At 55.3% G+C, this 24,833-nt stretch overlaps 1 protein-coding gene across 1 annotated transcript in view; it reads right to left on the reverse strand.

Moving 5' to 3' along the window:
* LOC121468273 (uncharacterized) overlaps window positions 1-23,863 on the reverse strand; it is a 37,241-nt gene extending 13,378 nt beyond the window's left edge. The window contains exons 1-13 of the mRNA XM_072919884.1: window positions 23,810-23,863; window positions 18,999-19,049; window positions 17,820-17,927; window positions 15,999-17,063; window positions 14,906-15,037; window positions 13,277-13,317; window positions 11,455-11,532; window positions 9,193-9,538; window positions 8,146-8,253; window positions 6,711-6,973; window positions 5,116-5,304; window positions 2,363-2,557; window positions 1,147-1,367 (exon numbers count right to left, since the gene is read on the reverse strand). Of these exons, the coding sequence (XP_072775985.1) occupies window positions 1,147-1,367; window positions 2,363-2,557; window positions 5,116-5,304; window positions 6,711-6,973; window positions 8,146-8,253; window positions 9,193-9,538; window positions 11,455-11,532; window positions 13,277-13,317; window positions 14,906-15,037; window positions 15,999-17,063; window positions 17,820-17,927; window positions 18,999-19,049; window positions 23,810-23,831 (2,819 nt within the window). The 5' untranslated portion in view covers window positions 23,832-23,863. The remainder of the gene's footprint in view (window positions 1-1,146; window positions 1,368-2,362; window positions 2,558-5,115; window positions 5,305-6,710; window positions 6,974-8,145; window positions 8,254-9,192; window positions 9,539-11,454; window positions 11,533-13,276; window positions 13,318-14,905; window positions 15,038-15,998; window positions 17,064-17,819; window positions 17,928-18,998; window positions 19,050-23,809) is intronic.
* Between the last annotated feature and the right edge of the window lie 970 nt (window positions 23,864-24,833).

A 24,833-nucleotide genomic window follows, 5' to 3' on the forward strand; every position in this document is an offset into this window, starting at 1 on the left:
TATTGATCACTCACTATCGATCGGTGCCGTAGCCCCCCGGGAAGGCAGTAGTCAATGGGGGGATGTGCACTATTGATCGCTGGTTACTGATCACCGGTTATTGATCACTATTGCTCCCTATTGATCCCAATGGGTTACTGATGGGTGGGGGTTATTGATCGCTATCGATTATTGATTACTCACTATTGATCGGTTCCGTAGCCCCCCGGGAAGGTGTCAGTCAGCAGGGGGATGTGCACTATTGATCACTGGTTACTGATCACCACTTATCGATCACTATCAATCCCTATTGATCCCAATGGGTTACTGATGGGTGGGGGTTATTGATCGGTATCGATTATTGATCACTCACTATTGATCGGTTCCATTGCCCCCCGGGAAGGGGTCAGTCAGCACTATTGATCACTGGTTACTGATCACCGGTTATTGATCACTATCAATCCCTACTGATCCCAATGGGTTACTGATCGGGAGGGGTTATTGATCGGTATCGATTATTGATCAGTCACTATTGATCGGTTCCGTAGCCCCCCAGGAAGGGGGAAGCCAGTGGTGGGATATGTACTATTGATCACCACTTATTGATCAGTATTGCTCCCTATTGATCCCAATGGGTTACTGATGGGTAGGGGTTATTGATCGGTATCGATTATTGATTAGTCACTATTGATCAGTTCCATAGCCCCCTGGGAAGGTGTCAGTCAGCACTATTGATCACTGGTTACTGATCACCACTTATTGATCACTATCAATCCCTATTGATCCCAGTGGGTTACTGATGGGTAGGGGTTATTGATCGGTATTGATTATTGATTACTCACTATTGATCGGTGCTGTAGCCCCCCAGGAAGGTGTCAGTCAGCACTATTGATCACTGGTTACTGATCACCACTTATTGATCACTATCAATCCCTATTGATCCCAATGGGTTACTGATCAGTGGGGGTTATTGATCGGTATCGGTTATTGATCACTCACTATTGATCGGTGCCGTAGCCCCCGGGAAGGCAGTAGTCAATGGGGGGATGTACACTATTGATCGCTGGTTATTGACCACTGGTTATTGATCACTATCAATGGTTATTGATCCCAATGGGTTACTGATCAGTGGGGGTTATTGATCGGTATCGATTATTGATTACTCACTATTGATCGGTCCCGTAGCCCCCCGGGAAGGCGGCGGCCGCCACGGCCACCAGGATCAGGGCGGGGCCGTAGCCGAGAGCCAAAAGGAGCCGCGGGCGGAGCCACGGGGGGGGGAACACGCGGAGCAGCAGAACATACGTGTGCAAGCCCTGGAGGGCCATCCACAGGAACGCGCACACGTAACACGCGTGTAACACGGCTGCGCTCACGGCACAGCCCACCTGGGACACGCACAGACACGGGTGTGACACAGGTGTGACACAGGTCCCACAAATTCCCCCTAAATTCCCCCAAAATGACCCAAAATCCCCCCAAATCCCCCCCAAAATGACCCAAAATCCCCCCAAATCCCCTCCAAATCCCCCCAAAATCCCCAAAAATCCCCCTAAACTACCCCAAAATCCCCCGAAATGACCCAAAATCCCCCAAATCCCCCCAAAATCCCCCCAAAATGACCCAAAATCCCCCAAAATCCCCCAAATCCCGCCAAAATCCCCCAAAATGACCCCAAATCCCCCCAAAATGACCCCAAATCCCCCCAAAATCCCCCCAAAATCCCCTCAGCACCCATGGGTGCCCCATACCCGGTTGTGGGTCCCGTCGATGCCCACCAGGAACGTCAGGTGCCACCTCCAAACCTCCTCTGAACTCCCTCCAAATCCCCCCAAATTCCCCCTAAATGACCCCAAATCCCCCTGAAATGACCCCAAAATCCCCTCAGCACCCATGGGTGCCCCATACCCGGTTGTGGGTCCCGTCGATGCCCACCAGGAACGTCAGGTGCCACCTCCAAACCTCCTCTGAACTCCCTCCAAATCCCCCCAAATTCCCCCCAAATGACCCAAAATGACCCAAAATCCCCCAAAATGACCCAAAATCCCCTCAGCACCCATGGGTGCCCCATACCCGGTTCTGGGTCCCGTCGATGCCCACCAGGAACGTCAGGTGCCACCTCCAAACCCCCCAAAACTCCCCAAAATCCCCCAAAATCCCCCCAAATCCCCTGAAATTACCCCAAATCCCCCCAAATCCCCTCAGCACCCATGGGTGCCCCTCATACCCGGTTTTGGGTCCCGTCGATGCCCACCAGGAACGTCAGGTGCCACCTCCAAACCCCCCTGAACTCCCCCAAAATCCCCCTAAATGACCCAAAATCTCCCCGAAATGACCCCGAAATCCCCCCCAAATCCCCTCAGCACCCATGGGTGCCCCATACCCTGTTCTGGGTCCCGTCGATGCCCACCAGGAACGTCAGGTGCCCCCCGAGCAGGCTGAGGCTCAGGTGCAGCTGCAGCGTCCGACGCGGCTCCGGCAGCGCCCGGCACAGCGCGAAGGTCACGGCCGCGGCCACCAGGGCCACCAGCGAGGTGGCCAAAGCCACCCGGGTCACCAGGTCCAGCAGCCAATGGTCCTGGGGGGACACAGGGACACCCTCAGGGCCACCAGGGCCACCACCAACAGCCCCAAAGCCACCAAGGCCACCTCCAGTGACACCAGTGACACCCCCAGGGCCACCACGATGACACCGGTGACAACCTCAGGGTCACCAGTGACACCCTCAGGGCCATCAATGACACCCTCAGGGCCACCAGGGCCACCACAGACCCTGCCAGGGCCACCACTGACACCCCCAAGGCCACCACCGTGACACCAGTGACATCACCAGGGCCACCAGTGACACCCTCAGGGCCACCGGTGACACCCTCAGGGCCACCAGGGCCACCAGCGAGGTGGCCAAAGCCACCCGTGTCACCAGGTCCAGCAGCCAGTGGTCCTGGGGACACCATGGTGACATCAGTGACACCCTCAGGGCCACCAATGACACCCTCAGGGCCACCAGGGCCACCACCAATGACACCACCAGGGTCACCAGTGACACCCTCAGGGCCACCAGGGCCACCAGCGAGGTGGCCAAGGCCACCCGTGTCACCAGGTCCAGCAGCCAGTGGTCCTGGGGGGACAGGGACACCATGGGGACACCACCAGGGCCACCAGCGAGGTGGCCAAAGCCACCCGGGTCACCAGGTCCAGCAGCCAGTGGTCCTGGGGACACATGGGGACATCATGGTGACATCAGGGACACCACCAATGACACCACCAGGGCCACCACAGTGACACCAGTGACATCACCAGGGACATCAGTGACACCCTCAGGGCCACCAGGGCCACCAGCGAGGTGGCCAAAGCCACCCGTGTCACCAGGTCCAGCAGCCAGTGGTCCTGGGGGGACAGGGACACCATGGGGACACCACCAGGGCCACCACGGAGGTGGCCAAAGCCACCCGTGTCACCAGGTCCAGCACCCAATGGTCCTGGGGACATCAGTGACACCCTCAGGGTCACCACAGTGACACCAGTGACATCACCAGGGCCACCACAGACCCTACCAGGGCCACCAGGGCCACCAAAGACACCACCAGGGTCACCAGTGACACCCCCAGGGCCACCAGGGCCACCAGCGAGGTGGCCAATGTCACCCGTGTCACCAGGTCCAGCAGCCAGTGGTCCTGGGGGGACATGGGGACATCAGTGACACCATCAGGGCCACCAAGGCCACCAAAGACACCCCCAGGGACACCAGGGCCACCATGGTGACACCAGGGCCACCAGCGAGGTGGCCAAAGCCACCCGTGTCACCAGGTCCAGCAGCCAATGGTCCTGGGGACACACGGGGACATCAGGGACACCAGTGACACCACCAGGGCCACCACCAGGGTCACCTGGGACATCCCAGTGACACCCCCAGGGCCACCAGCGAGGTGGCCAAAGCCACCCGGGTCACCAGGTCCAGCAGCCAGTGGTCCTGGGGACACCATGGGGACATCAGTGACACCCTCAGTGACACCACCAGGGCCACCACGGAGGTGGCCAATGTCACCCGGGTCACCAGGTCCAGCAGCCAATGGTCCTGGGGGGGACATGGACAGACCGGTGACATCAGTGACACCCTCAGGGCCACCACAGTGACACCAGTGACACTCCTCAGGGCCACCAGGGCCACCAGCGAGGTGGCCAAAGCCACCCGGGTCACCAGGTCCAGCAGCCAATGGTCCTGGGGGGACACCATGGGGACATCAGTGACACCCTCAGGGCCACCAGCGACACCACGGTGACACCAGTGACACCAGTGACACCACCAGGGCCACCACAGACCCTGACAAGGCCACCAGGGCCACCCCCAGGGCCATCAAAGACACCCCCGGGGCCACCAGTGACACCCTCAGGGCCACCACAGAGGTGGCCAGGGCCACCAGGGCCACCAGGGGATTTTTTGGGGTTTTTTGGGTGATTTTTTTTGGGATTTTTGGGTGGTTTTTGGGATGATTTTTGGGGGTTTTGTAGTGATTTCGGGTTGTTTTTTTAGGGGATTTCTTGAGATAATTTTGGGGTGTTTTTGGGGAGATTTTGGGATATTTTTCAGGTGTTTTTGGGGTGATTTTAAGAATATTTTGGGATATTTTTGGGGTGATTTCAGGGATATTTTTGGGATATTTTTTGGATATTTCTGGGATATTTTAGGGATATTTTTGGGGTGGTTTCAGGATATTTTTTGGGTTATTTTGGGATATTTTCGGGGTGATTTTGGGACATTTTTGGGATATTTTTGGAATATTTTTGGGGTACCTGGATCTCATTGAAGGCCAGCAGAACAGCGAAACTCGTCAGGTGATTTTGGGATATTTTTGGGATATTTATGGGATTATTTATGGGATATTTATGGGATATTTTAGGGATATTTTTGGGACATTTTTGGGATATTTTTGGGATATTTTTGGGGTGATTTTGGGATATTTTTGGGGTTCTTTTAAGGATATTTTCAGGTATTTTTTGGGTGATTTCAGAGATATTTTTGGGATATTTTAGGGATATTTTTGGGATATTTTTGGGATATCTTTGGGATATTTTTGGGATATTTCAGGGATATTTTTGGGATATTTTTGGGGTGATTTTGGGACATTTTTGGGGTACCTGGATCTCATTGAAGGCCAGCAGAACAGCGAAACTCGTCAGGTGCTCGCAGGCGCAGACGGTGCCGTGGGGCTGCCCCGGGGGGGGGGTCCCGTTTTTGGGGGGCACCTCCCGACACCCCCCCGAGTCCCAACGGCCCCTCCGGGGGTTCCAGAAGGCGCAGAGGATCCGCCCCCCAAATTTGGGGTCCTGGGGGGGGGGACAGGGGGGTCAGGGGGGTCCCCACCCCCTTTTTGGGGGTCCCCAAAACCCCCCCAAAACCCCCTCCCCCCTTTGGGAGCCAAATTTGGGCTCCCCCACCCCAATTTTGGGATCCCCACCCCCCATTTTTGGGGATTTTCCCCATTTTTTGGGATTTCACCCCATTTTTTGGGATTTCACCCCATTTTTTGGGATTTCACCCCATTTTTTGGGATCCTCACCCCATTTTTGGGGATTTTCCCCATTTTTTGGGATTTCGCCCCATTTTTTGGGATCCCCACCCCATTTTTTGGGATTTCACCCCATTTTTCAGGATCGCCACCCCCATTTTTTTGAATTTCCCCCCCATTTTTTGGGATCCCCACCACATTTTTTTGGATTTTCCCCATATTTTGGCATTTCCCCCCATTATTTTTTAATTCCCCCCCATTTTTTGGGATTTCCCCCCATTTTTTGGGATCCCCACCCCATTTTTTGGGATTTCCCCCCGTTTTTTGGGATCCCCACCACATTTTTTTTGGATTTTCCCCATATTTTGGCATCTCCCCCCATTATTTTTTCATTCCCCCCCATTTTTTGGGATTTCCCCACATTTTTTGGGATTTTCCCCCTTTTTTTGGGATTTACCCCCATTTTTTGGGGTGCCCACCCCCATTTTTGGGATTTTCCCCATTTTTTCTGTATTTTCCCCCATTTTTTCTCTATTCCCCCCATTTTTCTCTATTTCCCTCTCCGGTTTTTGGGATTTTCCCCCATTTTTTCTCTATTTCCCTCCATTTTTTCAGTATTTCCCCCATTTTTTCTCTATTTCCCCCCATTTTTTTGGGATTTCCCCCCATTTTTTGGGATCCCCACCCCATTTTTTTTTGTATTTTCCCCATTTTTCTCTATTTCCCCCCATTTTTCTCTATTTCCCCCATTTTTCTCTATTTCCCCCGCCCATTTTTGGGGTCCCCCCGAGGTTTTTGGGGTGCCCCCCCGTTTTTTGTGTTCCCCCCCATTTTTTCTGTATTTCCCCCATTTTTCTCTATTTCCCCCCATTTTTTCTCTATTTCCCCCATTTTTTCTCTATTTCCCCCATTTTTCTCTATTTCCCCTGCCCATTTTTGGGGTCCCCCCGCGGTTTTTGGGGTCCCCCCCCATTTTTTCTCTATTTCCCCAATTTTTTCTCTATTTCCCCCATTTTTCGCTATTTCCCCCCCATTTTTGGGGTCCCCCCCTGTTTTCTGTATTTCCCCCATTTTTCTGTATTTTCCCCCCATTTTTTGCTATTTCCTCCCCCATTTTTTTGGGATTTCCCCCTCCTCCCCATTTTTCTCTATTTCCCCCATTTTTTCTCTATTTCCCTGCCCATTTTTGGGGTCCCCCCCCATTTTTGGGGTGCCCGCACTGACCGGGGGGGGGTGCTGGAACCGGAGCGTGACCGCGGGGCGGGTGCCACCCTCGGTGCCACCCTCGGTGCCACCCTCGGTGCCACGTTTGGTGACATCTTTGGTGACAAAGGCGGTGGCCACGGGGGACAGGACGCGGTAGGAGGGGGAGGGGCGGCCCCGGTGGGGGCGGGGCAGAGACCCCCACCCCCCCCAGAGCACGGGGGGGGCCCCCGAGAGAGCCGCGGGGAGACCCCCGAGGGTCAGCAGGGCCACGAGGGACAGACCTGGGGAAAACCACCGAAATTACCCCAAATTACCCCAAAAATCCCCGGAAATTACCCCAAAATACCCCTCAGAGACCCCCGAGGGTCAGCAGGGCCACCAGGGACAGACCTGGGGGAAACCCACCGGAATTACCCCAAATTATCCCAAAATTACCCCAAAATTACCCCAAAAATCCCCGGAAATTACCCCAAAATTACCCCAAAATCTTCCCTGAAATGACCCCAAAATTACCCCAAAATCCCCCTCAAAGCCCCCCGAGGGTCAGCAGGGCCACGAGGGACAGACCTGCAGGAAACCCACCGAAATTACCCCAAAATTACCCCAAAATCACCCCAAAATTCCCTCAGAATTCCCTCTGAAATGACCCCCAAAATTACCCCAAAAATCCCCGGAAATTACCCCAAAATTACCCCAAAATCCCAGGGAATTACCGCAAAATTACCCCAAAATTACCCCAAAATTCCCTCAAAATTCCCCCAAAAATCCCCGGAAATCCCCCCAAAATTCCCTCAAAATTACCCCAAAAATCCCCTCAAAATGACCCCAAAATCTCCAGAAATGACCCCAAAATGAGCCCATCCCCCCAATGTCCCCAATGTCCCCAATGTCCCCCCAATGTCCCCAATGTCCCCAATGTCCCCCCAATGTCCCCAATGTCCCCAATGTCCCCAATGTCCCCAATGTCCCCCCAATCCCCCCAATGTCCCCAATGTCCCCAATGTCCCCCCAATCCCCCCAATGTCCCCAATGTCCCCAATGTCCCCCCAATGTCCCCAATCCCCCAATGTCCCCAATGTCCCCCCAATGTCCCCAATGTCCCCAATGTCCCCAATGTCCCCAATGTCCCCCCAATGTCCCCAATGTCCCCAATGTCCCCCCAATGTCCCCAATGTCCCCACTGTCCCCAATGTCCCCAATGTCCCCGTGTCCCCAATGTCCCCAATGTCCCCAATGTCCCCAATGTCCCCAATCCCCCTGATGTCCCCAATGTCCCCAATGTCCCCAATGTCCCCCCAATGTCCCCCCAATGTCCCCAATGTCCCCAATGTCCCCAATGTCCCCAATGTCCCCAATGTCCCCCCAATGTCCCCAATGTCCCCCCAATGTCCCCAATGTCCCCAATGTCCCCGATGATGTCCCCGCTGTCCCCTCAGTGTCCCCTCCCCCGTACCGCTCTCCTTGTCCAGGGCCACCTCTGGTGGCACCTCCAGTGTCACCTCGGGGACCCTCAGGGTGACGGGGCCGGGGGGGGGACCCTGGGACACGGCCACGGACAGAGCTGGGGACAGGGACAGTGTCACCTCAGTGTCACCTGAGTGTCACCTGTGTCACCTGTGTCACCTCAGTGTCACCTGAGTGTCACCTCAGTGTCACCTGTGTGTCACCTGTGTGTCACCTGTGTCACACCTGTGTCACCTCAGTGTCACCTGTGTGTCACCTGTGTCACCTGTGTCACACCTGTGTCACCTGTGTCACCTCAGTGTCACCTCAGTGTCACCTCAGTGTCACCTGTGTGTCACCTGTGTGTCACCTGTGTCACACCTGTGTCACCTCAGTGTCACCTCAGTGTCACCTCAGTGTCACCTCAGTGTCACCTGTGTCACCTGTGTCACCTGTGTCACCTCAGTGTCACCCGTGTCACCCCCAGGGACAGGGACACCCCTGGGGTTGGGGACAGGGGTGGCAGAGGTGACACAGGTGACACAGGTGACACTCAGGTGTGACACAGGTGTGACACAGGTGTGACAGGTGACACACAGGTGACACAGGTGACACAGGTGACACAGGTGACCCTGAGGTGACACAGGCGTGACATGTGATGTCAGTGACACTGAGGTGACGCAGGTGACACAGGTGACATTGAGGTGACACAGGTGTGACATAGAAGGTGACACAGGTGAGACACAGGTGACACAGGTGACACACAGGTGACACTCAGGTGGCACTGAGGTGACACAGGTGACACAGGTGACACTCAGGTGACACAGGTGTGACACAGGTGACACTCAGGTGCCACTCAGGTGACACAGGTGACATCCAGATGACACAGAAGGTGACACTGAGGTGACACAGTTGACACACAGGTGCCACACAGGTGCCACAGGTGTGACACAGGTGCCACACAGGTGACACTCAGGTGACACAGGTGACATCCAGATGACACAGAAGGTGACACAGGTGCCACTCAGGTGACACTCAGGTGACACTCAGGCCTTACCTGCACATGGCGCGGTGCCATTGGTGCCACCCCCGGGTGTCGGTGTCCCACAGGTGACGTTGGTGCCACCCCCAGGTGTCCCCCAGGTGACACAGGTGACATCGGTGACAGTTCCCGGTGTTGATGACCCCGAGGTGACACAGGTGACGTTGGTGCCACCCCCCCAGGTGACACAGGTGACATCGGTGACAGTTCCGGGTTTCAGCCGCGCCGCCGCCGCCCGGCCCAGCCCCTCCCCCACCTGCAGCAGCGCCGAGAGGCGGCGGAACCGCGCGGGGGGAGGGGCGGCGGCCATGGACCCCCCCCGGGACCCCCCCAGGGACCCCCCCAGGGCCGCCAGCAGAGCCTGGGGGGACCCCGAAATCAGAGACCCAAAATTAGACAAAATCACCTCAAAAATGGCCCAAAAATGGCCCCAAAATGTTCCCAAAATATCCTCAAAAATGGCCCCAAAACTGCCCCAAAATCCCCCCCGGGACCTCCCCCGGGACCCCCCCAGGGACCCCCCCAGGGCCGCCAGCAGAGCCTGGGGGGACCCAAAATACACAAAATTAGACAAAATCACCCCAAAATTCACCCAAAATTACCCCAAAAATAAACCAAAGATATCCCAAAAACTGCCCCAAAAATGGCCCAAAAACTGCCCCAAAATCCCCCCCGGGACCCCCCCCGGGACCCCCCCAGGGACCCCCCCAGGGCCGCCAGCAGAGCCTGGGGGGGACCCCAAAACAGAGACCCAAAATTAGACAAAATTACCCCAAAATTCACCCAAAATATCCAAAAATTACCCCAAAAATGGCCCTAAAATGGCCCCAAAATGTTCCCAAAATATCCCCAAAAATGGCCCCAAAACTGCCCCAAAATCCCCCCCAGGGACCCCCCCAGGGACCCCCCCAGGGACCCCCCCAGGGCCGCCAGCAGAGCCTGAGGGGACCCCGAAATCAGAGACCCAAAATTAGACCAAATTACCCCAAAATTCACCCAAAAATGGCCCCAAAATAACCCAAAAATGGCCCCAAAATAACCCAAAAATGGCCCCAAAAATGTCCCAAAAATCACCCCAAAATAACCCAAAAAATGTCCCAAAAACTGCCCCAAAAATGTCCCAAAGTAACCCCAATAATGTCCCAAAAACCGCCCCAAAAATGTCCCAAAAATGTCCCAAAAATGTCCCCAAATTACTCTGAAAATGCCCCCAAAATGGCCCTAAAAATGTCCCCAAAATGGCCCCAAAAATATCCCCAAAAATGTCCCAAAAATGTCCCCAAAACTGCCCCAGAAACTGCCCCAAAAAATGTCCCAAAAACTGCCCCTAAAAATGTCCCAAAAATGTCCCCAAATTACCCCAAAAATGTCCCCAAAATGTCCCCAAAAAGTCCCAAACATGTCCCCAAAAATGTCCCGAAATTACCCCCAAAATATCCCCAAAAATCCCAAAAAATGTCCCCAAAAATGTCCCCAAAAATATCCCCAAAAATGTCCCAAAAGTTTCCCGAAAATGTCCCCAAATTGTCCCAAAATCTCCCAAAATCCCCCCAGGACCCCCCAAATCCCCCCAAAATCCCCCAAAATCCCCCCAAAACCCCCCAACCCCCCCCAGGACCCCCCAACCCCCCCCAGGACCCCCCAAAATCCCCCCAAACCCACCCAGGACCCCCCAAATCCCCCCAAAATCCCCCCAAATCCCCCCAAATCCCCCCAGGACCCCCCAAATCCCCCCAAATCCCCCCAGGACCCCCCAAATCCCCCCAAATCCCCCCAGGACCCCCCAAATCCCCCCAAACCCACCCAGGACCCCCCAAATCCCCCCAAATCCCCCCAGGACCCCCCAAATCCCCCCAAAATCCCCCAAATCTCCCCAAAATCCTCCCCGGGACCCCCCAAATCCCCCCAGGACCCCCCAAATCCCCCCAAAATCCCCCCAAACCCCCCCAGGACCCCCCAAAATCCCCCCAAAATCCCCCAAATCCCCCCAAAATCCCCCCAAAACCCCCCCAGGACCCCCAAATTCCCCCCAAAATCTCCCAAAATCCCCCCCAAATGCCCCCAGGACCCCCAAAATCCCCCAAAATCTCCCCAAAATCCCCCCCAAACCCCCCCAGGACGCCCCAAAATCCCCCAAACCCCCCCAAAATCCCCTCAGGACCCCCCAAAATCCCCCCAGGACCCCCAAATCCCCCCAGGACCCCCCAAAATCCCCCAAAATCCCCCCAAAATCCCCAAAATCCCCCAAAATCCCCAAAATCCCCAAATCCCCCAAACCTGGAGGACTTTTTGGGGGTCTCTCCCCCCCCTCAGCTCCTCCGAAATTCGGGTGAGGGTCTCCCCCAAATCACAGCCCTGGGGGGGGGGAGGGGTCAGGGGGACCCCCCAAAATTTGGGGACCCCCCCCAAAATCCCGGGGAACCCCCAAAATCCCGGAGACCCCCCCCCCAAAAATTCGGGCACCCCAAAAACCTTTGAGGAAACCCCCCCCATAATTTGGGGACCCCCACCCAAAATTTGGGGACCCCCACCCAAAATTTGGGGACCCCCCCCCCACGCAATGAATCCCCCCCAAATTTGGGGTCCCCTCATGACCTCTCCCCCAAATTTAGGCCCCTCCCCCATTCCCACCCCCCAATTTTGGGGTCCCCTCCCCAATTTTGGATTCCCCCTCCCCAAATTTTGGTTTTCCTCCCCAATTTTGGGATCCCCCTCCCCAATTTTGGGGTCCCCCTCCCCAAATTTTGGTTCCCCCCCCCCAATTTTGGGGTCCCCTGCCCAAATTTTGGTTTCCCCCCCAATTTTGGGGTCCCCCCCAAATTTTGATTCCCCCTCCCCAAATTTTGGTTTTCCTCCCCAATTTTGGTCTCCCCATCCCCAATTTTGGGGTCCCCTCCCCAATTTTGGTTTTCCTCCCCAATTTTGGTCTCCCCTCCCCAAATTTTGGTTTTCCTCCCCAAATTTTGAGTTCCTTCTCCCCAATTTTGGGGTCCCCTCCCCAAATTTTGGTTCCCCCTCCCCAAATTTTGGTTTTCCTCCCAAATTTTGGTTTCCCCTCCTCAAATTTCGATTCCCCCTCCCCAAATTTTGGTTTTCCTCCCCAATTTTGGGGTCCCCCTCCCCAATTTTGGGGTCCCCATCCCAAATTTTGGTTTCCCCCCCAAAATTTTGAGTTCCCCCCTCCCCAAATTTTGGTTTCCCCTCCCCAAATTTTGGGTTCCCCCTCCCCAATTTTGGGTTCCCCCTCCCCAATTTTGGGGTCCCCTCCCCAAATTTTGGGGTCCCCTCCCCAAATTTTGGTCTCCCATCCCCAAATTTTGGGTTCCCCCTCCCCAAATTTTGGTTTTCCTCCCCAAATTTTGGGTTCCCCCTCCCCAAATTTGAGTTCCCCCCTCCCCAAATTTTTGTTTTCCCCCCAAATGTTGGGGTCCCCTCCCCAAGTTTGGGGTCCCCCTCCCCAAATTTTGGTCTCCACTCCCCAATTTTTGGGTCCCCTCCCCAAAATTTGGTTTTCCCTCCCAATTTTTGGGGTCCCCTCCCCAAATTTTGGGTTCCCCCTCCCCAAATTTTGGGTTCCCCCCTCCCAAATTTTGGGGTCCCCTCCCCAAATTTTGGGGTCCCTCCCCAATTTTGGATTCCCCTCCCCAAATTTTGAGTTCCCCCTCCCCAAATTTCGATTCCCCCTCCCCAAATTTTGGTTTCCCCCCAAATTTTGGGGTCCCCGTCCCAAATTTCGATTCCCCCTCCCCAAATTTTGGGGTCCCCTCCCCAAATTTGGTTTTCCCTCCCAAATTTTGGTTTTCCTCCCCAATTTTGGGGTCCCCGTCCCAAATTTTGGTTTTCCCCCTCCCCAATTTTGGTCTCCCCTCCCCAATTTTGAGTTCCCCCCTCCCCAAATTTTGGTTTTCCTCCCCAATTTTGGTTTCCCCATCCCATATTTTGGTTCCCCCTCCCCAAATTTTGGGTTCCCCCCTCCCCAAATTTTGGTTTTCCTCCCCAATTTTGGGGTCCCCTCCCCAAATTTTGGGGTCCCCTCCCCAAATTTTGGTTTCCCGTCCCCAATTTTGGGGTCCCCTCCCCAAATTTTGGGGTCCCTCACCTGCTCCTCCTCGGGGCAGATTTCGGGGGGCAGCGGCACCGCTGGGGGAGGGGCGGGGGGCGTGGTCAAAAGGGGCGTGGCAAAAAGGGGCGTGGCCAAAATGGGTGTGGTCACAAAGGGGGCGTGGCCACGTCGCCCCCTCCCCAAATTTCCCAAATTTGGGGGAATTTCGGGGGGAATTTCGGGGTCCTGGGGGGAAATTTTTGGGGTTTTGGGGGAGATTTTGGGGATTTGGGAACTTTGGGGTCCCCTCGGGAGAATTTTGGGGGTTTTTGGGGTTTTTTGGGGGTTTTGGAAATTTTTGGGGGTGTTTTTGGGATTTTAAAGGGGGTTTTTGGGCAAATTTTGGAGGTTTTTGGGGTAATTTGGGGAGGGGTCTCACCTGAACCATTCCCGGGCAGGATTTGGGGGTCCTGGGGTGGGTTTGGGGCTGAAGTTTTGGGGCTGAATTTTGGCATTTTGGGGGGGATTTTTGTCATTTTTGGGGGGATTTTTTGGGGGATTTTTGGGGGAATTTCGGCGTAATTTGGGGAGGGGTCTCACCTGAACCATTCCCGGGCAGGATTTGGGGGTCCCGGGGGAGGGTTTGGGGCTGAAGTTTTGGGGCTGAATTTTGGGATTTTGGGGCAATTTTGGGAGTGAATTTTGGGTGAATTTTGGGGTGATTTTAGGGATTTTTGGGGTGATTTTTGGGGATTTGGGGTAATTTGGGGAGGGGTCTCACCTGAACCATTCCCGGGCAGGATTTGGGGGTCCCGGGGGAGGGTTTGGGGCTGAAGTTTTGGGGCTGAATTTTGGGATTTTGGGACAATTTTCGGGCAGATTTTTGGCATTTTGGGAGTGAATTTGGGGCGATTTTGAGGATTTTCGGGGGAATTTGGGGAAGAATTTTGGGATTTTGGGGTAATTTGGGGAGGGGTCTCACCTGAACCATTCCCGGGCAGGATTTGGGGGTCCTGGGGTGGGTTTGGGGCTGAATTTTGGGATTTTGGGGCAATTTTGGGAGTGAATTTTGGGTGAATTTTGGGGTGATTTTGGGGATTTTTGGGGTGATTTTTGGGATTTCGGGGTAATTTGGGGAGGGGTCTCACTTGAACCATTCCCGGGCAGGATTTAGGGGTCCTGGGGGAGGGTTTGGGGCTGAAGTTTTGGGGCTGAATTTTGGGATTTTGGGACAATTTTGGGAGTGAATTTTGGGTGAATTTTGGGGGATTTTTGGGGCGATTTTGGGGTGATTTTGGGGGGAATTTCGGGGGAATTTGGGGAGGGGCCTCACCTGAACCATTCCCGGGCAGGATTTGGGGGTCCTGGGGTGGGTTTGGGGCTGAATTTTTGGGGCTGAATTTTGGCATTTTGGGGCAGATTTTTGTCATTTTTGGGGGGATTTTCGGGGGGATTTTTTTGGGGATTTTTGGGGTAATTTCGGGGTAATTTGGGGAGGGGTCTCACCTGAACCATTCCCGGGCAGGATTTGGGGGTCCTGGGGTGGGTTTGGGGCTGAATTTTGGGATTTTGGGGCTGAATTTTGGCATTTTTGGGGGGATTTTTGTCATTTTTGGGGGGATTTTTGGGGGGATTTTTTTTGGGATTTTTGGGGTAATTTCGGGGTAATTTGGGGAGGGGTCTCACCTGGACACCCCCCCGGGCCCGGGGGTCCCCTGGCGGGGGGGGGACAGTGGCACTCGAAGCTCCCGGGGGTGTTGAGGCAGACGGAGCCCCCCGGGCACAGCCCCTCCCCCCCCTCGGCGCACTCGTCCACGTCTGGGGGAAAATTGGGGAGAAAAACCCCAAAAATGGGTCAGAACCCGAAATTGGGGAGAAAACTCCAAATTGGGGAGAAAAATAAAAAAAATTGGGGAGAAAAATAAAAAAAAATTGGGGAGAAAAATAAAAAAAATTGGGGAGAAAAACCCAAAAATGGGGTCAGAACCCGAAATTGGGGAGAAAACTCAAAATTGGGGAGAAAAATAAAAAAAATTGGGGAGAAAAACCCAAAAATGGGGTCAGAACCAGAAATTGGGGAGAAAACCCAAAATTGGGGAGAAAAATAAAAAAAAATTGGGGAGAAAAAAAAAATTGGGAGAAAACACCAAAATTGGGGAGAGAAGCCAAAATTGGGGAGAAAAGCCAAAATTGGGGAGAAAAGCCAAAATTGGGGAGAAAACCCAAAATAATGGGAATAAAGCCCCCAAAATTGGGGAGAGACCCCAAAAAATTGGGGAGAAATCCCAAATTTGGGGAGAGACCCCAAAAAATGGGGAGAAAAATAAAAAGAATGGGGAGAAAACCCCAAAATTGGGGAGAAACCCCCCAAAAATTGGGGAGAAAACCCCAAAATTGGGGAGAGATCCCCCAAAATTTTTTGGGGCATTTTTGGGGGATTTTTGGTTTTTTTGGGGGGATTTTAGGAGGGATCTGGGGGGAATTTTGGGGGATTTTGGGGTTTTTTTTGGGGAGGGATTTGGGGGAAATTTGATTTTTTGGGGGGGGGATTTTGGGGGGCATTTTGGGGTTTTTTGGGGGGGGTCTGAAGGGATTTTGGGAGGGATTTGGGGGGAATTTTGGGGTTTTTTGGAGGGATTTTGGGGGGGATTTGGGGGAATTTTGGGTTTATTTTGGGAGGGATTTTGGGATGAGGTTCAGGAGGTTTTGGGGGGAATTTTGGGGTTTTTTTGGGGAGGATTTTGGGTTTTTTTGGGGGATTTTGGGGGGGGTCTCTGACCTTCACATTCAATCGGGGACAGGCTCGTGCTCCATCCTCCGTTTTTGGGGGTCCCACCCCCATTTTCGGGGGTCTCGACCCCATTTTCAGGGGTCCCGATTCCATTTTCGGAGGTCCTGATGCCGTTTTCAGGGGTCCCATCCCCACTTTCGGGTGTCCTGATTCCATTTTCGGGGGTCCCATCCCCATTTTCGGTGCTCCCTACCCCATTTTTGGGGCTCCTGATGCCGATTTTGGGGCTCCTACCCCCATTTTTGGGGCCGCCGATTCCATTTTTGGGGGTCCCATCCCCATTTTCGGGGGTCCCGGTTCCATTTTTGGGGTCGCCGGTTCCATTTTCGGGGGTCCCATCCCCATTTTCAGGGGTCCCAGTTCCATTTTCGGGGGTCCCACCCCCACTTTCGGGGGTCCCATCCCCATTTTCGGTGCTCCTATCCCCATTTTTGGTGCTCCCGGTGCCACTTTTGGGGGTCTCGATGCCGTTTTCGGGGGTCTCGGGCCCATTTTCGGGGGTCCTGATTCCATTTCTGGGGGTCCCAGTTCCATTTTCGGTGCTCCCGGTGCCGTTTTTGGGGGTGCTGATGCCGATTTTGGGGGTCCCAGTTCCATTTTCGGTGCTCCCGGGCCCGTTTTTGGGGCCGCCGATTCCGTATTCGGGTGTCCTGATTCCATTTTCGGGGGTCCTGGGCCCGTTTTTGGGGGCGCTGATGCTGATTTTCGGGGTTCCACCCCCATTTTCAGGGGTCCCAGTTCCATTTCCGGGGGTCTCGACCCCATTTTCAGGGGTCCCATCCCCATTTTCGGGTGTCCTGATTCCATTTTCGGTGCTCCCTACCCCATTTTTGGGGGTCCCATCCCCATTTTCGGGGCTCCTGATGCCGATTTCGGGGGTTCCGGGTCCGTTTTTGGGGTCGCCGATTCCATTTTTGGGGGTCCCGGCCCCGTTTTTGGGGTGCCGCTGCCGGTAGCCGCGGTTGCAGGCGCAGCCGAACCCCCCCTCGGTGTTGTGGCAGCTCTGGGAGGGGGGGCAGGGCGGGGGCCCCTCCCCCACACACTCGTTGATGTCTGCGGGGTGGGGGAGGGGCGGGGGGGGAGGGGTCACTTGGGGGACCCCCCCCCGAACCCCAAAATTTGGGGATTTTCCCAAAAAACGCGGCGGTTCCACCCCAAAACCAGCGATTGGGGGAGGGGGGGCAGGGCGGGGGCCCCTCCCCCACACACTCGTTGATGTCTGCGGGGGTGGGGGAGGGGCGGGGGGGGAGGGGTCACTTGGGGGACCCCCCCCGAACCCCAAAATTTGGGGATTTTCCCCCAAAAACGCGGCGGTTCCACCCCAAAATCAGCGATTGGGGGGGGGGGGAGAAATTGGGCACTGACCCCTCCCCCACCCCCCCAGTTTGTCCCAGTTTGTCCCAGTTCAATCCCAGTTCGTCCCAGTTTGTCCCAGTTTGTCCCAGTTCGTCCCATTTCAATCCCAGTTCATCCCAGTTTGTCCCAGTTAGTCCCAGTTCATCCCAGTTCATCCCAGTTTGTCCCAGTTCAATCCCAGTTCAATCCCAGTTCATCCCAGTTCAATCCCAGTTTGTCCCAGTTTGTCCCATTTCAATCCCAGTCCCTCCCAGTGCTCCCAGTTCAATCCCAGTTCCCCTCCCAGTTCCCCTCCCAGTCCCTCCCAGTTCCCTCCCAGTATAAACCATTGCTCCCAGTTCCCTCCCAGTCCCTCCCAGTGCTCCCAGTTACCCCCCCAGTCCCTCCCAGTCCCCCCCAGTCCCTCCCAGTCCCTCCCAGTCCCTCCCAGTCCAAACCAGTATAACCAGTTACCCTCGCAGTGCCGCTCCCAGGGCCGCTCCCGGGCCCAGGGGGGTCCCTCGAATCCGGGGGGGCAGCGGCAGAGGGACCCCCCGAGGGGGTGGGGGCAGGGCGGGGGGTCTGGGGGACCCAAAAACACAAATCAGACCCAAAAATATCCCAAAATCACCCCAAAAACACAAATCAGAACAAAAGACACCAAAAATACACCGAAAACACAAATCAACCCAAAAACCCCAAATCACCCCAAAAACCCAAACCTCCCCAAAATCCCCAAATCCCCCCAAAAACCTCCAATTTCCCCCCCAAAAAAAACCAAATCCCCCCCAAAAACCCCCAAATTTCCCCCCAAAACCCCAAATCCCCCCAAAAACCCTAAAGGCCCCCAAAATCCCCCCAACCCCCCCCAAAGCCCCCCAAATCCCCCCAAAAAACCTAAAAAACCCCCAAATTTTCCCAAAAAACCCCCAAATCCTTCCCAAAACCCCAAACCTCCCCAAAAAAACCCCAAATTTCCCCCCAAAAAACCCCAAATTTTGCCCCAAAACCCCAAATCCCCCCCAAACCGTCCCCAAAAATCCCCCCAAAACCCCCTAAAAAAACCAAATCCCCCCTCAAAAGCCCAAAAAATCCCCCCAAAATCCTCAAATTTTCCCCCAAATCCCCCCCAAAAAAGACCCAAATCCCCCCCCGGAAACCCCAAACTCCCCAAAAAACCTAAAAACACCCCAAAAATCCCCAAATCCCTCCTAAAATATACCCCAAATCACCCCCAAAAACTCCAATTTCCCCCTGAAACTTCCTCAAAAAAACCCCAAATTTCCCCCCAAAAAAACCCCAAATCCCCCAAAATCCCCCCAAATCCCCCAAAAAACCCCAAAATCCCCCAAATCCCCCCAAATCCCCCCAAAAACCCCAAAAATCCTCAAATCCCCCCAAAAAACTCCAATTTCCCCCCGAAACCTCCCCAAAAAAACCCCCAAATTTCCTCCCAAAAAAAACCCAAATCCCCCCAAAAACCCAAAAAGACCCAAATCCCCCCCCAAAAAATTCCAAATCATCCCAAACCCCCAAAATCCCCCAAAAAACCCCAAAAAAACCCAAAAAACCCCAAAATCCCCCCCAAATCCCCCAAAATCCCCAAATCCCCCCAAATCCCCCCAAAACCCCCCAAAATCCCCCAAATCTCACCGGCCGCGGGGGGGGCGGGGCCGATCGCGCTCAGGACGAACCAAAACCACCCTGGGGGGGGGGGGGGCGGAAATTGGGGGGGGGAAATTTGGGGTGCGGGGGGAGGGGCAGCCCTGACCCGCCCCTCCCCCACCCTCCCCCCCCCCCCCCGCGGATTTTGGGGACCCCCCCCCCCAGTGACCCCTCCCCCATTCCCAGTTCAAACTGGGCCAAACTGGGAGCGCCCCTCCCCCCCCCCAGCGGTTTGTTGATGTCGCCCCCTCCTCCCCCTCCCCAAATTTAGGGGTTGTGACGTCACCATCCCCCCATTTCCGGCCTGAGGGGGGTCCCCAAATTTTGGGGGGTGACGTCATGACCCCCCCAAATCCCCTCCCAGTCCCTCCCAGTGCCCCAAACTGGGAGCGCGGGACCCGCTACTTGTGGCCACGCCCCCCCCCCCAAAAATATCGGGGGGGGGGGGAAAAGGGGGTCAGGACCCCCCCAAAATTTTTGGGGACCCCCCAAAATTTTTTGGGGACCCCCCCCAAATCCCCTCCCCCCTTCCAGTCCATCCCAGTCCCTCCCAGTCCCTCCCAGTTCCGCTAACTGGGAGCGCGAGACCCGCTACTTGTGGCCACGCCCCCCCCCAAAAATATCGGGGGGGGGGAAAAAGGGGTCAGGACCCCCCCAAAATTTTTGGGACCCCCCAAAATTTTTGGGGACCCCCCCCCAAATCCCCTTCCCCCTCCCAGTCCCTCCCAGTCCCTCCCAGTTCCTCCCAGTGCCCCAAACTGGGAGCGCGGGACGCGCTGGGTGTGACCCCGCCCCCCCTAAAACAACCTCGGGGGGGGTCAGGACCCCCCCAAAATTTTTGGGGACCCCCCAAAATTTTTTGGGGACCCCCCCCTAAATCCCCTCCCCCCTCCCAGTTCCTCCCAGTTCCTCCCAGTTCCTCCCAGTGCCCCAAACTGGGAGCGCGGGACCCGTTAAGTGTGGCCACGCCCCCCCAAAAAAACCCCCGGGGGGGTCAGGACCCCCCCAAAATTTTTGGGGACCCCCCAAAATTTTTTGGGGACCCCCCGCAAATCCCCTCCCCCCTCCCAGTTCCTCCCAGTTCCTCCCAGTTCCTCCCAGTGCCCCAAACTGGGAGCGCGGGACCCGCTACTTGTGGCCCCGCCCCCACCCCCAAAATATCGGGGGGGGGGAAAAAGGGGTCAGGACCCCCCCAAATTTTTTGGGGACCCCCCAAAATTTTTGGGGACCCCCCCCCAAATCCCCTCCCCCCTCCCAGTCCATCCCAGTTCATCCCAGTTCCACCCAGTGCCCCAAACTGGGAGCGCGAGACCCGCTGGGTGTGACCCCGCCCCCCCAAAAAAAAACCTCGGGGGGGGTCAGGACCCCCCCAAAATTTTTGGGGACCCCCCAAAATTTTTTGGGGATCCCCCCCAAATCCCCTCCCCCCTCCCAGTCCATCCCAGTCCCTCCCAGTTCCGCTAACTGGGAGCGCCCCTCCCCCACTTCCCCTTTCAGCCGTGGGAAAGACACGCGGGGGGGGGGGGGGGGGGGAGGGGGGGGAGGGGCCCCCCAAAATTTTGGGGTGGGGGAGGGGTGGAGGGAGGGTGGGGGAGGCGATTTGGGGTTTTTTTTGGGGGAGATTTTTGGTTTTTTTGGGGATTTTTGGGGGGAGATTTTTGGTTTTTTGGGGATTTTTTTGGGTTTTTTTGGGTTTTTTTGGGGTTTTTTGGGGGGATTTTTGGGATTTTTTTGGGGTGGGGGTCCCGTCCCGAGTGGATTTTGGGGGGTCCCGTGGGACATTTTGGGTTTTTTTGGGGTTTTTTTGGGGTTTTTTTGGGTTTTTTGGGATCTTTGGGATTTTTTTTGGGGTGGGGGTCCCGTCCCGAGTGGATTTTGGGGGGTCCCGTGGGACATTTTGGGGTTTTTTGGGGGTTTTTAGGGTTTTTTTGGGGGATTTTTGGGATTTTTTTGGGGGGGGGGTCCCGTCCCGAGTGGATTTTGGGGGGTCCCGTGGGATATTTTGGGGTTTTTAGGGTTTTTTTGGGGGATTTTTGGGATTTTTTTGGGGTGGGGGTCCCGTCCCGAGTGGATTTTGGGGAGTCCCGTGGGACATTTTGGGTTTTTTGGGGTTTTTTTGGGGTTTTTTGGGGATTTTTTTGGGGGATTTTTGGGATTTTTTTGGGGTGGGGGTCCCGTCCCGAGTGGATTTTGGGGGTCCCGTGGGACATTTTGGGTTTTTTTGGGTTTTTTCGGGGTTTTTTTGGGGATTTTTGGGATTTTTTTGGGGTGGGGGTCCCGTCCCGAGTGGATTTTGGGGGATCCCGTGGGACATTTTGGGTTTTTTTGGGGTTTTTTGGGGTTTTTTGGGGGTTTTTTCGGGGAATTTTGGGATTTTTTTGGGGTGGGGGTCTCGTCCCGAGTGGATTTTGGGGGATCCCGTGGGACATTTTGGGTTTTTTTGGGGTTTTTTTGGGGTTTTTTTTGGGGATTTTTGGGATTTTTTTGGGGTGGGGGTCCCGTCCCGAGTGGATTTTGGGGGATCCCGTGGGACATTTTGGGTTTTTTTGGGGTTTTTTGGGGTTTTTTGGGGGTTTTTTCGGGGAATTTTGGGATTTTTTTGGGGTGGGGGTCTCGTCCCGAGTGGATTTTGGGGGATCCCGTGGGACATTTTGGGTTTTTTTGGGGTTTTTTTGGGGTTTTTTTTGGGGATTTTTGGGATTTTTTTGGGGTGGGGGTCCCGTCCCGAGTGGATTTTGGGGGATCCCGTGGGACATTTTGGGTTTTTTTGGGGTTTTTTGGGGGTTTTTTGGGGTTTTTTTGGGGAATTTTGGGATTTTTTTAGGGGTGGTCCCGTCCCGAGTGGATTTTGGGGGGTCCCGTGGGACATTTTGGGTTTTTTTGGGGTTTTTTGGGGGTTTTTTGGGTTTTTTTGGGATTTTTGGGATTTTTTTGGGGTGGGTGGTCCCGTCCCGAGTGGATTTTGGGGGGTCCCGTGGGACATTTTGGGGTTTTTTGGGGTTTTTGGGGTTTTTTTTGGGTTTTTTGGGGGGAATTTTGGGATTTTTTTAGGGGGTGGTCCCGTCCTGAGTAGATTTTGGGGGGTCCCGTGGGACATTTTGGGTTTTTTTGGGGTTTTTTGGGGTTTTTTTGGGTTTTTTTGGGGGATTTTTGGGATTTTTTTGGGGTGGGGGTCCCGTCCCGAGTAGATTTTGGGGGGTCCCGTGGGACATTTTGGGGCTTTTTAGCGGATTTTTGCTTTTTGTAAAGAACTTTTGGGTTTTTTTCACCGATTTTGGAAGATTTTTGGTTTTTTTTCGGGGCGATTTTTGGGGTTTTTTGGGATATTTGGGATTTTTTTAAGGGGGTCCCAATCCCGTGTGGATTTTGGGGTGTCCCGGGGTAGTTTTTGGGAGGATTTTTGGGGGGTTTAAGGAGATTTTTGTGTTTTTTTGAGGGTTTCGGGGCATCCCGGGACAGTTTTTGGGTATTTTGGAGGTTTTTGGGATTTTTTTTTTAAATTTTTGGGGTATTTGGGGCCGTTCTGGGGAATCCGGGGCAGTTTTTGGGGTATTTAAGGATATTTTGGGGTATTTTGGGGATTTTGGGGTGTCCCGGGATGGTTTTGTGCCGATTTTGGGGTACTTTGGGCATTTTTGGATCATTTTTGGGGTATTTTGGGGTGTTCTGGGGGGTCCCGGGGTGGGTTTTGGGGAGATTTTAGGGGTTTTTTAGGGGATTTTTGGGGCATTTTCGGGTTTTTGGGGGTTCCCGAGGCGGTTTTTGGGGTATTTTGGGCTTTTTTTGAGGGATTTTGGGGGTCCCGGGTCGGATTTTGGGGTATTTAAGGTTTTTTAGGCGATTTTTTGGGTATTTTGGGGTTTCCGGGGGTTCCCGGGGCGGTTTTTGGGGTTTTTGGGGGGATTTTGGGGTTCCCGGGTCGGATTTTGGGGTATTTTAGTGTTTTTTAGGCGATTTTTGGGGTATTTTGTGGTTTTTGGGGGTTCCCGGGTCGGATTTTGGGTTTTTTTCGGGGGACTTTGGGGGTCCCGGGTCGGATTTTGGGGTATTTTAGTGTTTTTTAGGCGATTTTTGGGGTATTTTGGGGTTTCCGGGGGTTCCCGGGTCGTATTTTGGGGTATTTAAGGTTTTTTAGGGGATTTTGGGGTATTTTGGGGGTTTCCGGGGGTTCCCGGGTCGGATTTTGGGGTATTTTAGGGTTTTTTAGGGGATTTTTAGGGGTTTTTGGGGTTTTCAGGGGTTCCCGGGGCGGATTTTGGGGGTTTTTGGGGGGATTTTGGGGTTCCCGGGTCGGATTTTGGGGGTTTTTCGGGGGATTTTGGGGGTCCCGGGTCGGATTTTGGGGGTTTTTGGGGGGATTTTGGGGTTCCCGGGGCGGATTTTGGGGGTTTTTGGGGGGATTTTGGGGTTCCCGGGGCGGTTTTGGGGGGTTTTTGGGGGGATTTTGGGGGTCCCGGGGCGGATTTTGGGGGTTTTTCGGGGGATTTTGGGGTTCCCGGGGCGGTTTTGGGGGGTTTTTGGGGGGATTTTGGGGTTCCCGGGGCGGATTTGGGGGGTTTTTGGGGGGATTTTGGGGGTCCCGGGGCGGATTTTGGGGGTTTTTCGGGGGATTTTGGGGTTCCCGGGGCGGTTTTGGGGGGTTTTTGGGGGGATTTTGGGGTTCCCGGGGCGGATTTGGGGGGTTTTTGGGGGGATTTTTGGGTTCCCGGGGCGGATTTTGGGGTTTTTTGGGGGGATTTTGGGGTTCCCGGGGCGGATTTTGGGGGTTTTTCGGGGGATTTTGGGGGTCCCGCTCTCACCGAACCTCCGGGCGAATCCCATCGCGCCTGGTGGGCGTGGCCTCAGGGGAAGGGGCGTGGCTTCAGGGGAAGGGGCGTGGCCTCAGGGGAAAGGGCGTGGCCTCAGGGAATGGGCGGTGCCTGAATGGGCGTGGTCGAAGGTCCCGCCCTTTGTGGGCGTGGCTTTGAGGAGGGGGCGTGGCCAGGAGCGCCATGGGCCCTTTGGTGGCCCCGTGGTGACCTTTGGTGGCCCTGGTGACCTTTGGTGGCCCCTGTGGTGACCTTTGGTGGCCCCGTGGCCTCTCCTGGGGTGGCTCTTGGTGGCCCTGGTGGCCTTTGGTGGCCCTGGTGACCTTTGGTGGCCCCGTGGTGGCTTTTGGTGGCCCCTGTGGTGACCTTTGGTGGCCCCGTGGTGGCCTTTGGTGGCCCTGGTGACCTTTGGTGGCCCCGTGGCCTCTCCTGGGGTGGCCCTTGGTGGCCCTGTGGTGACCTTTGGTGGCCTCGTGGTGGCCCTTGGTGGCCTCGTGGTGGCTTTTGGTGGCCTCGTGGTGGCTTTTGGTGGCCCCGTGGTGACCTTTGGTGGCCCTGGTGGCTTTCGGTGACCCCGTGGTGGCTTTTGGTGGCCCCGTGGTGACCTTTGGTGGCCTCGTGGTGACTTTGGTGGCCCCGTGGTGGCTTTTGGTGGCCCCGTGGTGGCCTTTGGTGACCCCATGGTGGCCCTTGGTGGCCCCGTGGTGACCTTAGGTGGCCCCGTGGCCTCTCCTGGGGTGGTCCTTGTGGCTTTTGGTGGCCCCTGTGGTGACCTTTGGTGGCCCCATGGTGGCTTTTGGTGGCCCCCAGGGTGGCCCTTGGTGACCCTGGTGGCCTCGTGGCTCCTCCTGGGGTGGCCCTTGGTGGCCCTGTGGTGACCTTTGGTGGCCTCGTGGTGGCCCTTGGTGGCCTCGTGGTGGCTTTTAGTGGCCCCGTGGTGGCCTTGGCTTCTCCTGGAGTGGCCCTTGGTGGCCCTTGGTGGCTTTTGGTGGCCCTGTGGTGACCTTTGGTGGCC

This window comes from Taeniopygia guttata, chromosome 30, assembly GCF_048771995.1.
Source record: "Taeniopygia guttata chromosome 30, bTaeGut7.mat, whole genome shotgun sequence".
In the NCBI taxonomy this organism is placed as follows: Eukaryota; Metazoa; Chordata; class Aves; order Passeriformes; family Estrildidae; genus Taeniopygia; species Taeniopygia guttata.